General features: G+C 37.4%; 1 protein-coding gene across 4 annotated transcripts in view; it reads right to left on the reverse strand.

The window, feature by feature from the left end:
- Positions 1–15434, reverse strand: part of PIBF1 (progesterone immunomodulatory binding factor 1) — a 171044-nt gene extending 155610 nt beyond the window's left edge. For 3 of the 4 annotated variants that reach the window (XR_010383595.1, XM_010978783.3, XM_010978782.3), the window contains exons 1-5: positions 15217–15434; positions 13815–14115; positions 8428–8528; positions 5727–5925; positions 3225–3344 (exon numbers count right to left, since the gene is read on the reverse strand). Coding sequence is in view for 3 of the 4 variants with exons in the window: in XM_010978783.3 (XP_010977085.1) it covers positions 3225–3344; positions 5727–5925; positions 8428–8528; positions 13815–14066 (672 nt within the window). In the remaining variant the exon portion in view is untranslated. Of the gene's footprint in view, positions 1–3224; positions 3345–5726; positions 5926–8427; positions 8529–11697; positions 11794–13814; positions 14116–15216 lie in introns of those variants that run through there. The other variant, XM_031466110.2, reaches the window with a different exon arrangement.
- Positions 15435–15639: the final 205 nt, after the last annotated feature.

A 15639-nucleotide genomic window follows, 5' to 3' on the forward strand; every position in this document is an offset into this window, starting at 1 on the left:
TTACCTATGCGTGAAAATTTTACAATAAAATAGAACAGAATTATACTTTCTAGAGCTGGTGACTAATTCTGAACAGGCTAATTTCGGGAACATGAGCTGAGAGGTTATAAAAAAGAAAACATATTGGTTATAATCAGCCTACTTATTTTCCGAGAGCTTCCTCTGATTTGCCTTACTAGTTTAGTATTTACTCGGTAAAACTTCTCTATTTGCAAACTCGAGATTTTACTTTGTGTTTCTTCTCCAATATTATGTTTAAAAATATTAAATACTGAATAAGATTGGACTTTGTTATCTCTGGGAAATATTTCATTAAGTTCCTTTTCATTTCCAACTTTTTGGCTCTCATCTTTCAACTACTAAAGAAAAAAGCAATTCCCTAAGGACTCATAACAGTTCTTAAGAAGTCTGTCAAATTTTTTTAAAACTAAAATTTAGAAGCCTGTCAATGCCTTTTTCAAAGTCTGCATATTTCATTCTGTGCTTCTACTTATACACATGTAGAGTCACTGCCCAAGTGCAATATTACAATATGTTCACTTATAATATAATTTTTTGTTGACCCCCTTCCATAGGTTTATATTTGCCTAAGTAGTCAGTAATCCCAACCCTCACCCATCCTACAAGCTCAGTGAGGACAGAAGTGTGCTTTATCAGTGTGTAGTTCTTGGTGTCCTCAGTTTCTGGGCCACAGGCAGGCAAGATTATACGCTTGCTATAGTTTCAAGTTCATCCTTGACGTCCTTTAAAATTCTTGGGTGAATATCATCCAGTCATGTCATTTTTTAAAGTTTATATTTTATTCAACTTTAAATTTATACAACTTCATTTATAAGACCCGTGTCACTTGCCTTAAAATATCCAACCCTAAATATACATAAACTAAAGACTGAAATATTTGCTGAGTTACTGCATGAGGTCATTCAAGTAATATAATATGAAAATTTGGATCACGTCTTACTAAAAATCAGTACGTTAACAGTGACTGCAGTCATTAAAATCATGACCTTGTCCCAAGCCTTTTATCTTACTGATTATTAAACAAAGTAGTATTTCCTTTTATTTGTCAAATTTTGGAGAGCTTAGAATCAATGGACAATATCTTTCATTGGATGCATTTTCAATTTGTTCACTACGAGATAAAATATTTATTCTCCTTAGGAAGAAATCCAAATTTTCTCTCAGAATTGTTCAAAGGAAAATTTATTTTTTTGGGGGGGGGTGGGTCTAGAGACTTAAAATTAATGATATCACTACAAAAATAAAAATTTTTTGCTACTCCATTTGTATATAATGGGCATTTTTGTGTTTCTTATTATCTGCCTCTGGCCATCAATATTAAATAGTCTATATACAGCACACATTCTGAAGAGAAAAGAAGTATGAGATGCCACTGGAAGCATAATAGAAATCTCCAACTGAAAAATTACTAATTTCATTTAGTACTTTGAATAAACTGCTTTTCCTCACCTGCTAATTTAATAATCTTTTTGATCACCTTCCTTTCTATAAACGTTCCTCTGAAGATCATAATCTTCTCTATCTTCCTTACCTGGTGATAATCACACTTTTCAGTTTCTTTGTTTTTAAAGTGAGCCCCATCTTTTGGTGAAAAGATCATATATAGTTAAAACTCTTGCCATTAAGATAAATGATCTCACTTTACTAATAAAATTATTATTTTAAACACCATTATGTAGGATGTAAAGAAAGTTCAGAGTCCGTGCTGGTTTGACTTTTAATTTAAAAATATTCAGCCTATTTTTTCCTCAGTGTTGGGCAAGTTGACCTGACTTTAAGAGTGGTTTGATAGAAACAAGGATAAAGTGCTCCTCCAGGCCTCCCTCTTAAAAAAAAAGAAGTCTTTAAGGAAGGCTGAGGAACCATAAGGTGCTACAGAACCAAATCTGAAAACTCATCTGCCTTGTCCCCAACAAACCCTGTGCCACCGTCACTGCTGCCACCAGCACCAGCACCAGCAGTTATCACCACCAGCACCGGCACCACCAGCACCAGCACCACCGGCACCAGCATTACCAGCACCACTACCAGCACCAGCACCATTACCATCCTGGGCATTTTACGGAGACAACTGAGATAAAATGATTTGCCCAAGGCTGCAAAATTAGTAGCCACACTGGGACCTTCTAACTTTGTCCTTTATTATTTGACTATAGATGCAACATTTTTAAAAATTAGGAGCTATCTTTCAAAACGTGCAAAACAGTTTACATGCACAATGCAGCAAGTTAGCAGCAGAAAATAAACAAACACAACAGAACCTAAGGTAGCTGGGTTCATATCAGCACATCTGCCTCTCTGGCATTGCTCCTGCTGACTTCAGTGCTCCTATGAGGAGAAGGAAGAAAGCTGAGCCTTCATCTTGCCCAGAATATTGGCTCTGTATTAATGATGTAAGCAGATTCTGTCCAGCACTAATAGTGCAGCAAATTAGAGCATCAAAATATAAATTAAATTATAATTATTTATTTCTGGATAATAGATCTTTGGTAACAGCTTTGGTAACAGGAAATAGAACATAAAATAAGTTATTCACATGAGACTTGGCTAAAAATCACATTTGTACTTTGAAACAGAAACGTGGGCAATTCAATGAAATGAATGGACAAATAGTACTATTTTCTCCATTTGACAGAGCAGAAAACATTGAATGACTTGTTTAAGGTCACACACACAAAAAGTGTCAAGATATCAAGTAAGGTTCCAACCCTAACCTACTAGAACACGAACCCTGGGAAGGGCAGACACTGTCTCTCGTGTTCACTGCTGCCAGCGCCAAGCACAGCACCAGGCATCTCTGGGATTGATGTTTTTAGTGCACGTGCTCTGAACAGGTATTAGGAGCGCTAACTGTATTTGATGAAAAAGCAAAAATGACTGATAAATGGACAGGAGTCCCCTTTCATACCACCAAGGCGAATCTAATGAAGACCCGAGAAGGAAATGAGTTATAACAACGAAATGCTCACACATTTGACCTGGTGGATTACAGGTCAATATCACGAATGTACCCTGTCAATCTCTAAGATGGCTATTTCCAATTTAACCTTCTTCCTACTACTTATGAAGAATCACAGCAGACAGCATCCCTGAGTCTCATTTTTTTTTATCATTGACTTTTATATTCCTTACCACACAACTTGAGGAAATGTGTATAGAAAAACTCGGAGCCTCTTCCCACCAGGGATCAGAATCACACAAACCTCTGTCAGTTGCTTCAGTTGAACTTTGTTCTCACTTAATTCTTCTGACAGGTCATTCTTTTTCACTTGGAGTTCAGCAATTTCTTTTCTTAATGGATTCACTAGTTCATAGAACCGAATCTTAAAAAAAAAATCGAATTAATAAATAGTCCTGAAACCCAAATTACAATTAAAGTTTGCTAATTAATAATACTCTCAATTATCAGTAGTATCAGGAAAGTATTAAGGTAAAGAAGGAAAGAAATGCCAGGGACTTTCAGATTACACGCCTGTATACTAAAGTTTTGTTGTACAAAACTGAAACAAACAGTTAATTGTTTCTGACCACTAATACTTTAGTAAGTCTTAATGTTCAATGAAGTCCCCTCAAGGCCTGGATTATCTATGACTCCCCACCCTGACACAGTCTCTCTTTCCTCTGTTCCATCAATACTCCATTTTCTCCTCTCTCATCTTCTACTACTGTTCACACTATCAGCTAGTTATCTCAGGAACACATAGAGTTCAAGAGTTTTGCTCTTACTGTTTCCTCTGTTAGAAAGCTCTTCCACGTATAAATGTCTGGCTTATGCTTTCACTCCCTTTAAGTCTCTGATTAAACATCACCGTATTAGTAAAACCCTCCCTGATTCCCCTAACTTGATTTAAGTTAGCATCCCCTACCCCCGATGGCAGTTCCTACCCTTCATCCCTGCTCTTTTCCCCAGTGTTTATGACAGAAATTCTACACATTTCACTTTAAATTTATTGTGTGCTGGTCCACTGGAGTGTAAGCTCCACGAGGACAGGAATTTTCGTCTGGTTGTCTGGTTTGTGCACTGCTTTAGCTCTGGTGCCTAAATATATGAAAAGCCTATTCCCTTGGCTCTTGGTGAAACTCTACACACTACCACTGCCATGGAAGGGATAGTCAGGATGAATCAGGAGGTATTTTTCATGTCACTATTCCTTCCAGTAACCTCTCCTCCCACCCGTAATTCTCTCAGGGGAATTTGCTGGCCCTAACTTTAAAGTGTTCCATCTGATGAATTCCTATAAAACTAAGCTATCGGCAAATTAGCAGATGGTAATTAGGGACTATTTATTGTATAGACATACAATCCAAAACTCCTTAACATATTGCTGTATTGCATGGGTACCATATCTGGTAAGAGGTAAGTCCTAAGGTCAGTACTTAACACAATGAATCCGCATATCATTAACTAGTTAGGACTACTGTCTGAAAACAAAAGATATGACGTGGAACATTAACAAACCAGAGAGCAGAAACACGTATCACTGCCACTAATGGGACACTTTCTGTCTGCTATGGGTGAGGCCGCAATGACAGCACTTGAGATATTTAATTGGTTTTGGACAGTTCTTTGGGTAGAAAAATTGTATCGGAGCTGTTTAAATGAAAAGCTGAACAAGAAGACAGTACTCCGTTTTATAGGAAATCATTACTCTGGAAGCCAATCCAAGTGAGAACCAAGAGTAGCAACCACCACTCCAGCAAAAATAGTAGGTAATATTTATTATGTGTTTCCTCTGTTCTAAGCATAGTTTAAGCATTTTACATACATACTCAGTTAATCTTCACAATGACCTCAACAGAAAGGTGCTGTTATTATTATTATTAATCCTCTTACAGATGAAAAAATTCAAGCCTCTTAGGGTAAAATGACATCTATAAATTACAGACCCGTAGTCCTCAATGTGTGAATGTGTGCTCTTGGGACCGAGGCCCCACCCTGCCACACTGAAGCCCTTTTAGAAAATCTATATGATCAAAACTATTTTCCTAGCAACACTAAGATTTTCTGCCTGTTTTGCTCTTATTCTCTTATGCCTGACAAGTGGCCTTTGCCAGTAGCTACTTGATGTGTGATGGTATCAATGCCATTAAGGCTAATGAAATGTATGCTTCTGTATTCCTGTTTTTAGACAATATCTCAGCTTTAATTTCTAACATGGTAAATATGAATAGATATAGTCCATATAAAAAGAAGCTCTTTGGGGTCCTCAATAATTTTTAGAATGTAAAATAGACACTGACACCAAAAAAATTTGAGCCTACTGACATAGACCAATTCCATGTATAGATTTGTGTAACCAACACAGCAGTCAAATCCATAAAGATCTCCCCCCAGCACCCCCTTTCCACTACGCCCACCCCCGCTCCTCTGCTATCCCTAAGCCCTGGCAACCACTCATCTGGTCTCTCTACAATTTTTCATTTTGACAATGTTACAAACCACCTCAGTTTATGATAAAATAATTCATTTCTCTGGATTATCCAGCCATAACTTCAGAGCCCTATTTACCGCTGGATTTTGGAGACTGATGGTTGAGACCCTTTAAAATCTGGTGATCTGAATACCATTCACCATCTTCAGATTGGGGCCATAAAATAACTTACCCATTAGGTACCTCAAAAGTTACGGCTACTATGTAAATGACAAACTTCAGTTTGAAAATACATGCAGCTTTTTTTTTTTTAATACGATACAAGACACTTACAGATACATATTCAGGAATGGAAAGCTGATCTTCGGGAAACCCTTTTAGTTTCATATATTGCTCTTCTGTCAACTCAAAGTCACGCAGGTTTCGACGAATATCTCCAGCTTTCTCTCTCAGCTGAAGATTCGTCTCTTCTAGCTGTTTCTGTCTCAATAAAATAGTTTCCATTTCTTGTTTCATTAGCTCTTGATATTTTCTACATTAGGAGAGAAAGCATAGCAAGCTTAACAAAATCTTTGAGATTTGATTTTCTCAGTTACTTTTTTATAGTAACATAAACTTAAGAAATGAGACGCTTAATAGTATTTTTGGCTCCAGCTAAATGCTTATTTACTTAACTAGTTAAACATGAAATGACAGTGCTATACTAATTACTAAATGGGCAGCTACATAAATCATTAAATAAAAAACTGATATTCTTAAAAAAATAACTTTTAAAAATCAAATTATAAAATTACACATTTCTTCTGCTTAAGGTTTAAATCCTATATACCTGTTTTGGACCCTACTCATTAAAGTCAATTTCCATTTGTCTTTATCCAGGCACATCAAGGTATACCTCTTTAAGGCAGCAACACTGAATCACCATAATGTATTCATTCAATGAATGAGGTAATAAAAACAGTAATCCACATATAATCATTTTTCTCGAGGAATACATGTAGTAGACAGTTGTTGCCTACCCAAAGATTTTGAGCAGAAAGGCACCATCTGATTTTCCCTTCTCCCTGCTTCACTCCCATCAGCATACAAACATGCTGTTATTTGTTCTATCTTAAAACAAGTGAACCAAAAAAAAAAAAAAAAACCCCCACAATTTTTGACTCCACGTCACTGCCCCTTGTTTCTCAAACGTTGTCTATACACACGCTTTCCAATGCTTTTCCTCTTAAACCCAGGCTCATCAGGTCCCCACCCTCCTACTGAAATCTCAGGGTCATCAATAATATCCAGATTGCTGATGATCAATTATCAGCTCTCTGCAATCCCTAATGATAGCACTTGGGACGTCTGGTCTCTCCACCCTTACACACTTTTAACACCATATTTTCCCCTCTTCATTTTCCTCCTTTTTTATTCGTGGCATTTTCTGTCTTTCTATCTAGTTTGTCTTAATGTTGGCGTACTCAGTCTTCTCTTCTGTCTGTGTTCACTCCCTTGGGGAATTCATCCAGTCTTGTGACCTAAATACCATCTATATCCTAATGACTCCCAGATTTAAATCTCTAAACCAGTCTTCCCACATATCTCCACATGGATTCCTAATACGACAACTGTAATTTAACATGTTCCAAATTAAACTGCTCTTCACTCACAAACCTATTCCACTGTGGTTTCACCATCTTAGTTGACAGCAACTCTATCCTTTTATTTATTCAGGCCAAAAATGTTGGTACAATCCTCCATTCCTCTTTTTCTCTTAAAACACACATCTAATCCATTAAGACATACTATCAGCTCTAATCTTCAAAATATATTCAGAATCCAATCATTTTTTACCACTACCAGTTATCAAGAGGATTATTGCAATGCCTTCTAACTGCTCTCTCTACTTTAATTTGATCAATGTCTAAAGAGTTAGAGTAGAAGCCCTATTATCCAATGCAGTGGTTTGCAGTGTTATCCCTGAGCCAGTAGCAATGTTAGCATCACCTGGAGACTTGGTAGAAATGCAAATTCTCAGGACTCAACTCAAGTCAGAATCTGAGGGTGGGACCTAACATTCTTTCTTAACAAGACTTCCACATGGTTCTGATGCAGGCTAAAATTTGAGAATCACTGATCTAATGTGAAAGTGCCTTATAATTGGTCAGATAATTTTTTAAAATATCAGTTAAACAGTGAAAACTTATAAAGGGAAAAGATACATACTTTGCACATTTACCTCTAATTAAAATATAGAAATAAACATTTATTTGTAAAACTTTCTACATATGATTTAGTTTTTTTTTTAACATGGAGGTATGCTTTGTTTTTGTATAAATCATTTTTCATGTTTTCCAGTTCAATTTCTTTACAACAGCAGGAGGCCTTAAAAAGACACTTGGGAAGAAATTTGAGGATACTTTTTATAGATTTGATTTTTGTCCCTAATCTCTAAACATCCCTTGCTTACACTTAATTTGATAATCTTTTTAGTCACTCACTATTATTAAATCTTTCCAAATAATTCATTACAGTTTGCAGAGAAATGACATATCTTTTTGATACTCATTTTTAAATACAATTATAATTAAGTGATATAAGCATGTTAAGTAGAGTTGGCATATGCATCTTTGAGAGTAAACACATCAGACTCTTGATAAACACATAGCTGAGCTGGAGAACATATGTAGGCAAACAGAAGGTACCTTAACCCAAGAGAATTCAATGTGCCATAAAAATGTATCTGTATGTTTTATAGGCCAAATGAAGAAGGGTTAATCCAGACAGCCAGTTAAGTGGTAGTGAGTTTAGAGAGCTTCCACTGTCATTAATGGTCACTTATATCAGCAGTGTTTGTTGAATGAATGTTGAATTCTGGCTTTTTGTATTTTGTGTACTGCAACAGGTCGTTTTTTGTTGGTCTGGATGTAAAAATTATTACCATCTTTAATTTAAAATGTCTCCATTTTAGCTAACAAAATCACATGCATGAATAGGTAATGATGTTACTTGTAACTGCTAAATAGGTATGCTTGTTTTTTAAAATTTTTACCTGGCATCCTTTTGTTGAAAAGTCAACTGGTTGTCTAATCTCAACGTTAGTAGCTGCTTCTGGTGAAGTGCATCATTAAGCTTTTCCTCCAATTCTTCAATCTTCATAAAGAGAAAAAGGTAAATTATATGGTCAATTTTCAAATTTATCATTAAAAAAACCCTTCTGTTTGAAAAATACTAAATATTAAAAAAGCAGTTGAAAGAAACAGGTAAAAATGGATAGAAGTTTTGTGTAATGGTTGTGTCTATTACATACTACAAGGTCTGCCCATACAAATGGTTGTCAAACTATGCTTTGAAACTGCTGCCTTTAAATGGTTTTTTGTCAGGCTGTCACTAAAATTATTTTTTCCCCTTACCCCAATCTCACTGAGAAACTCTCTGACAACTGGCATTTTATGCTGCTGCCTCACCCAGGTAATTATTTCCAGGCCAGACCCTGCCTAGAACATACACTCAAATAAGTATTTCTATTATACACCTTCAGCTGATGACCACGTGGGTGATATATAAACGTCCTCCAAAGCGGAACAAGTCATTAACCTCAATCTTATACTCCTTGCATCTCCCTAGTCAACAAAGCAAAGAAACCTGAGTCATGTTTGATATAACTAGTTCTCCCTCATTGCTTGTTCCGAACAGACATCATTGTTTTTTGTTGTTGATTTACTGCATAAAAGCTGTCAAAGCTGTCAAAGCTGTACCATCCTCTTTAATACCTGCTGACAAGTCTTCAGTTAGATCCCTATCATCTCTCACCTGGATTATTATAATGGTTTCCTCACTGGTCTCCCTGCCTTCAATTTTGTCAATTTCCAAGCCTATCTTCCTTTATTTTATCTTTTAAAAATGCTATCAAAAGTGTATTTCTCCAGGAAGAGGGAAATAGCTCAGTGATAGAGCCCGTGCCTAGCACGCACGAGGTCCTGGGTTCAATCCCCAGCACTCGTATTAAAAAAAAAAAATCACCTGAAGTGATTTAAAAAAACAAACCAACAAAAAATTTATTTCCCCCATTTTAAATCCTTCAGAGGATCCTGACTGTCTTCATAATAAATTCCAAACTACATGACAGACTATACCTTTCCTTCTTGATCTGGCCCTTGCCAACCACATCTCTTGTCATTAGCTTAAAAGAAAACTCTGTTCCAGCCAAAATAAGTGCTTGTCATCCTCCAAATATGTTGTGTTCTCTCGCTTAAGCCTTCATGCACCTGATTCCACTCTTAGCCTGTTTAAAAAATTCTTTACTCTCACCCTTTCAACCCAGGCAATTCCTGTTCACCCTGTAAAATACGCAGATTAATTTAACAGTCAATCCTTAAGACATTCATGTGAATTCCTCTTGCTTCATCAAATTCTCCTTCTCTACTGGACCATTCCTATTGTTAAACAAACATATTTTGTCTCCCATTAAAAAAAAAAAAACAACACAACAATAACAAACCACACTCCCTTGATCACACCTGTTCCTCTGTTATAGTACCATTTTCTCTGTTCACCATCAAAGCAAAACTTTTATATGGTTTTTGTCCCACACTATACCCAAAACAGTTCTTGTTAAAGTTATCAATCACCTCCATAGTACCCAATCCAGTGGCTCTTTCTGTAGACTCATCTTACTTGACAGCATGATTTGGCAGAGCTGACCACTTCATCCCCTTCTGGCTGACATGATACTCTTCCTGGTTTTCCTTGTAACTCACTGGATCCTCTTAAGTTTCTCAGCTTCCTTTGCTGGATTTTCTTCCCCAATTTTAAATGTTTGATTATCACTGGACTTGATTTGGGGCCCTCTACTCTCCCCAGGTAACACAATCTAAACTCATACATACTCATGCTGATGTATATCACACACACACACACACACACACACCCACCCACTCACTCCTCTGGTCACGAACTCTCCTCCAAAGTCTAAGTGACAATCTCACTTAGGAGTCTAATGGGCATATAAAGTTTAACGTGTTCAAAACAGAACTTGTATTTTACCTCCCACATCAGTTTTCTCCCAGTCTTCTATTTCTCAATAAATGGCTCCAGGAGATGAAGCTTAAACAAACTTGAGTCTTATATAAGGCAACAGCCTAGAAACTATCTTCCGCTTCTACCTTAGCCGCCCTTAGTCTATTACTTCAGTGCCACTTTACATACAAAAATCAGGACATGTAATTCTAATTGCCTAAAATTTGTGAATGGCTTCTCTGACTACTTAATCTAAAGCAAGGGTTACTATACAATGGTAATGGACTGAAGCCAGCCCACGTCCCATTCCTGTATAGCCCACAATCTAAGAATAGGTTTTACATTTATAAAGTTGTGATAAAAAAAAAAAGAAGAAAGAATATGTACCAGACTATATGTGGCCCGCAAAGCATAAAATATTTACTGTCTGGCCCAGGTCTTTACAGAGAAAGTTTGCTAACTTCCTATCCAAAGCAGAAATTATGTTTCTCACTTGAATGCGATCTCCATAAAAAAAGGACTGTCATATTCATTGCTATATTCCTGGCAACATGTCTCAATAAAGGTCTTAAATCAACAAACGGTAACCACATTCCTCATAATTACTATTTCACAAATCAAGAAAACTGTTACCACAAGGAGAGAAACTTCTGCTTTTTTCAGGGTCAGAACTTTTACAATTTTGACTATTAGATTAAGTCCCTCAACTCAGAGACACTCAAGCTAGAAGAGTCACACTTCCATTTCCTAAGCAGTAAAGAAGCTACAGATCTCTAATGAGAGAGAAACAAAAGAGATTTGAGCATTCAAAAACTGACAGGCAGGAAGAGTGAAGAGGAAAGGAAGGAGAAAATAAGTGGAGAAAGGACGGAAATGCAGGCAGCAACAAGTGGGGATAAAAGTGCAAAGCTAACAGTCCTCTAGTATCAGGAAGTTCAGCCTAAGTGTCTCCCCTTCTAAGTCTCAGTCAGCAAGCAGCTGAGGAAGTGGGAATCAATGCTTTTATGTTTCCTGGGACCACTATGCTTGTTTTCAGACATGGAGAAATCAAATAAACACGGGTCAAGACGTTCACAGTGATAAACTGAACCATTAGGAAAAAGCTGTAATAAATATAAACATTGTATTGCTGCTATACTGGTGGGAAGAGATGTTAGATTATGTAGATTTACCTATTTCCTAACTGAAAAAGACCGTGATGTGTTGAAAAAACCATCACTTATCTCCCAACATCAAGTCTTCCCCTCTTTCTCAGGTAACTGATTTTCATTAGTGACAACAATATTTCCAGTTAAAAACTTACATGTCCCAGCTGAGCTCTCCTTGACCAGGATGCTATGTAGTCCTAGTCAACTGAGGTCACAGGCTTGAGCTTCTGGGAAAGCTTCTGGGACAGACTCACTGGCAAAGGCCCCATTTTCCCTTCACCCTTCTCCTTATTTCTACCTATAGCATTGACACAAAAGTGTCAGCAAATCAGTCATCTGTGATTTTGAGGTGAAAAACATAAGCAAGAAGCAGACACGTAGAAGACTAAAAGGAGCCTGGGTTCCTAATGATATCAAGGAGTAACCATACCAGGTCTAAATTACCTATTTTCAGATTCCTGTTATACCAGAGAAATAAAATCCTTATCTTGCTTATGCTACAGGTTCCATATTTCTGTTACTGGCTGCCACCGTGTTCCAAGTTTCTGGTCCTAACAGCTGAATTTAATCTCTGAAGCACTGGACAGCTGGTTCAATCTTTTTCCACAGAAGAAATACCAATAATATTCATGACACTTGACCATTCAGGACTAGTTGAATGCATCCAATGACAGAAAGCTCAGTAACTTAAAATCGTACCATTTAAATGCTAATAACAAGAACAGTTTTAAGCTCAGCAGAAAACTGCCTTTCCAGTGACTCCCAACCATTTCATGGAGCTGCTGAAGGAAATTTATTGTTTGCAATGCTGGAATGTGACATTTTCATCTCTGTATCCCTGATGGTCAATCAATCAGTAAGCTCTGGAGAATGAATGAATGGCTAAAAATACAGTTCCTCCATTAATTCCAGACTCACACGTTTTCACATTTTTCACCTCTGAAGATGGAATGCATCTTACAATCCACAGCACATAACAGTTTCACTTGGTAGTTTTTGACCGCACAGATACATGTAATGGTCCATCTTATAATCAAGATGCCTTGGATTTGACGAATTATGGAGGATTAATTCTTCTACCATATTTCTTCCCATATTTGACAGCAAACAGACCCTAAGGGGTTTTTAAGCAGGATTTTGCTCATAGACAAAAACCCCAGAAAGGTAGAGTAGGGGACTACTCTGGAAAGCAATTTGGAAGTATACATATACCCTGTGAGCCAGAAACTCTACTCCTGAGTATATGTCAAAGAAATGGTGGCACAGCTCTATAAGAGAACATCTAAAGGTGGAACCCACCTGGGTACCCATCACCATGGGGGTGGGTGGACAGAATGGTAGATGCATGCCAGAATTATGTACAAGTGGAAAGCAAAGGACCAGATGGACACCCAGTAACATGAATGATTCTAAAAACAGCACTGAGTTGAGACGAAAAACTACGTAAGAAATGAAATCTACAACAAAACATGCAATTCACATTAATGTAAAGGGAAAAAATAAGAAAAATACCCATTTTCAAGAATAAATGTTTATAATAACTATAAATGGAATATAACCTTTAAAAATTGTGAATCACTATGTCTTGCACTTGAAACTTAATGGAGTACTGTAAATCAAAACATACCTCAATAAAAACTTTTTTAAAAAGGAACAAATGTTAAAAGAAAAAGAGAGAGAGGGAGAAAGGGAAATGAACTACAGAGTTAAAAAGAATAAACATATAAGAAGTGATCTTACAAAGATCAATGATGATTATGTGTCATAAACTCAGGAATATGGCTAACTTAACCTACATTTTCAGCCCAACCAGAAAACTACAACAATGAAAAACTATACATAAGCACCATGGGATACATAAATAATGATATAAGTGCTGCATAAGTGTAAATACTTCTGTTACTTATTATTAAGTAGTATTATAAGGCATCTAAGAGCTTAAGTGCATTGATTAATTTAATCCTCCCAACAACTCCATGACGTAAATACAATGATTATTCTTATAGTTGAGCCTTCAAAAGCAATTCATCCTTGCCCCACCTTTAAGTCATTCTTTCTTTCAAGATGTTTTATTTGGTACACAAATAGTATTCACTCCCCCTTTACTTTTAAAAATAGCTTTTTTAAACTACGCAAAAAATGTAATTATTTTCTTGAAATTTTAAATGCATCATTTCAAGTTCAGATTACATTTACATAAACTTAATTCTTAATTACCTGCAGTTTGAAAACAATCAAGCACATAGAGAGCAACATTTATACACGATCTTACCTTTGTAAGATAATCAACTTTCAAATTGTCAATCATCATGTTTTTCTGTGATAGTTCTATTTTCAGTAACTGAATATTATGAAGTAGTTCTTTCCGTTCAATTAGCTGCCTGGTGATTTTGATTTTATTGTCTCGCTCTTCTGATGAGGAAATATCATCTGTCGGAACTGTTGTTTCTAAACTAATATCTTCGGATTCCAGAGAGCTAGAGACGTTCAGTTTTTTTGATGCCTTGGCAACTTTTCGAGACATTTTTAATTATTACGGGTCACTTTTCTTCTCCAATTCCACTTCCGATTTTCTGTAGGTTAAAGAATATTGATTGAAACATACTCAAATTCTCTGTGGAATGCATAAAGTATATCAAAGTGTACTATGGATTCCTAAGTAATTGTTGGCAAACTGGAGAACCTCAAATCCAGGACAGATTGGTAAATTACTGCTCAAATCAAACGTATTAAATCAAACTTATTAAATCCTATTATTAACTCATATCTTTGATGAATAAAAAACTCAGTTTCTGGGGAGGACTCTTACTTAAACAAAGAAGTGTATGAGATAAAGGATAAAGTCCTAAATCACTAGTACCCAGGAATGCTACTAATAAAAACAGTACATTTTCAAGATAGAGAAGTTACTTCTGAGTTGGTCAGGGGAAGGTTACACAGAGGTAAGACTTAGAATCTTAAAGGATTTGGACAGAAATAATAAAAAGGAAAATAATGCAGGTATTAAGGTCGTACAGAAGTGGTGAAAGTGTAAAACAACAGAAGGGGATAGTGGTAGTCGGGCTGGACCAAGTCTGTGTGAATTTGAGTGGTGATTTCCCCCCCCACCCCCAACACACACACACATAAGGGCTGTTCCTCATACATAATCAAGACTGTGGACGGCCTTAGATGTTTCAATATGTTCCAAATTTATTCTACCGGCAATGAGGCATCACTGAAGACGTTTTAAAAAGGGAAATAGTGAGATAAAGCACTTTTATAGACTTGTAGATTGTAAAATGAAAACAAGAGAGTAAAAGAACAATTCATCAATCTAAATCAAACTGCTTATCCCTTCACAAAAATTTCAGCAACTCTCCTGTATTAATACTATATGACATAATAAATTACTACGGTATTGTAGACACCAGCTTTTCTAAACCGAAGGATTAGACAAAAACAAAGGTGTGTGGAGGGAAAACGGCAAGACCTTTGGTTGGATCGTCTTCCTTCGTTTTTAAAGGGACGAGGGTAAGAAAAGGTGAACTCAAAGACAGGCAACATCACCTGGATTACACAAGGTCAGGGAATGGGGCTGCCCACACGTGCGGTGTGAAAAATAAGACGCGAATGTGGCAGCATCAGAGGATTCCCTGCCCCACGGGGAGAAGGAAGGGGTAACCGCGAGGTACCTGGAAAGGTTCAATCACTCCACATAGAAGGCTGAAGCGGTCGCCACCGCCCTCACTTAGAAGAGCCGAAGGTGTCCCCAGACAGCAGCTCAGGTTGCAGCCCCTCAGCAAGGAACCTCAGGCCCGGGACCGTTAGGACTCGTAACCAAGACAACCACCTCCGCGCCGGGAGGACAGGGGAAGCTGCAGCTGCATAAGTCCACGCCGGAACCCCGTCCTCCCCGGTGCACCCAGGCGCGGGAAGCAACGCACTCTGGGAGTTGGAGTCCCGCGGCGGGACCCGCCCAATTCGCGGGAGGAAATGGCTCCGGGCTCCGCCCATCTGTCTGCTTTCGCCCAATCCTCGCAGCCCTCAGAGAGCCAACCAATGTCAGTCTCTAAGTTTTCCCGCGAGAGGCGGGGAGGTTTACTAATACCCTGGAG

This window comes from Camelus dromedarius, chromosome 13, assembly GCF_036321535.1.
Source record: "Camelus dromedarius isolate mCamDro1 chromosome 13, mCamDro1.pat, whole genome shotgun sequence".
In the NCBI taxonomy this organism is placed as follows: Eukaryota; Metazoa; Chordata; class Mammalia; order Artiodactyla; family Camelidae; genus Camelus; species Camelus dromedarius.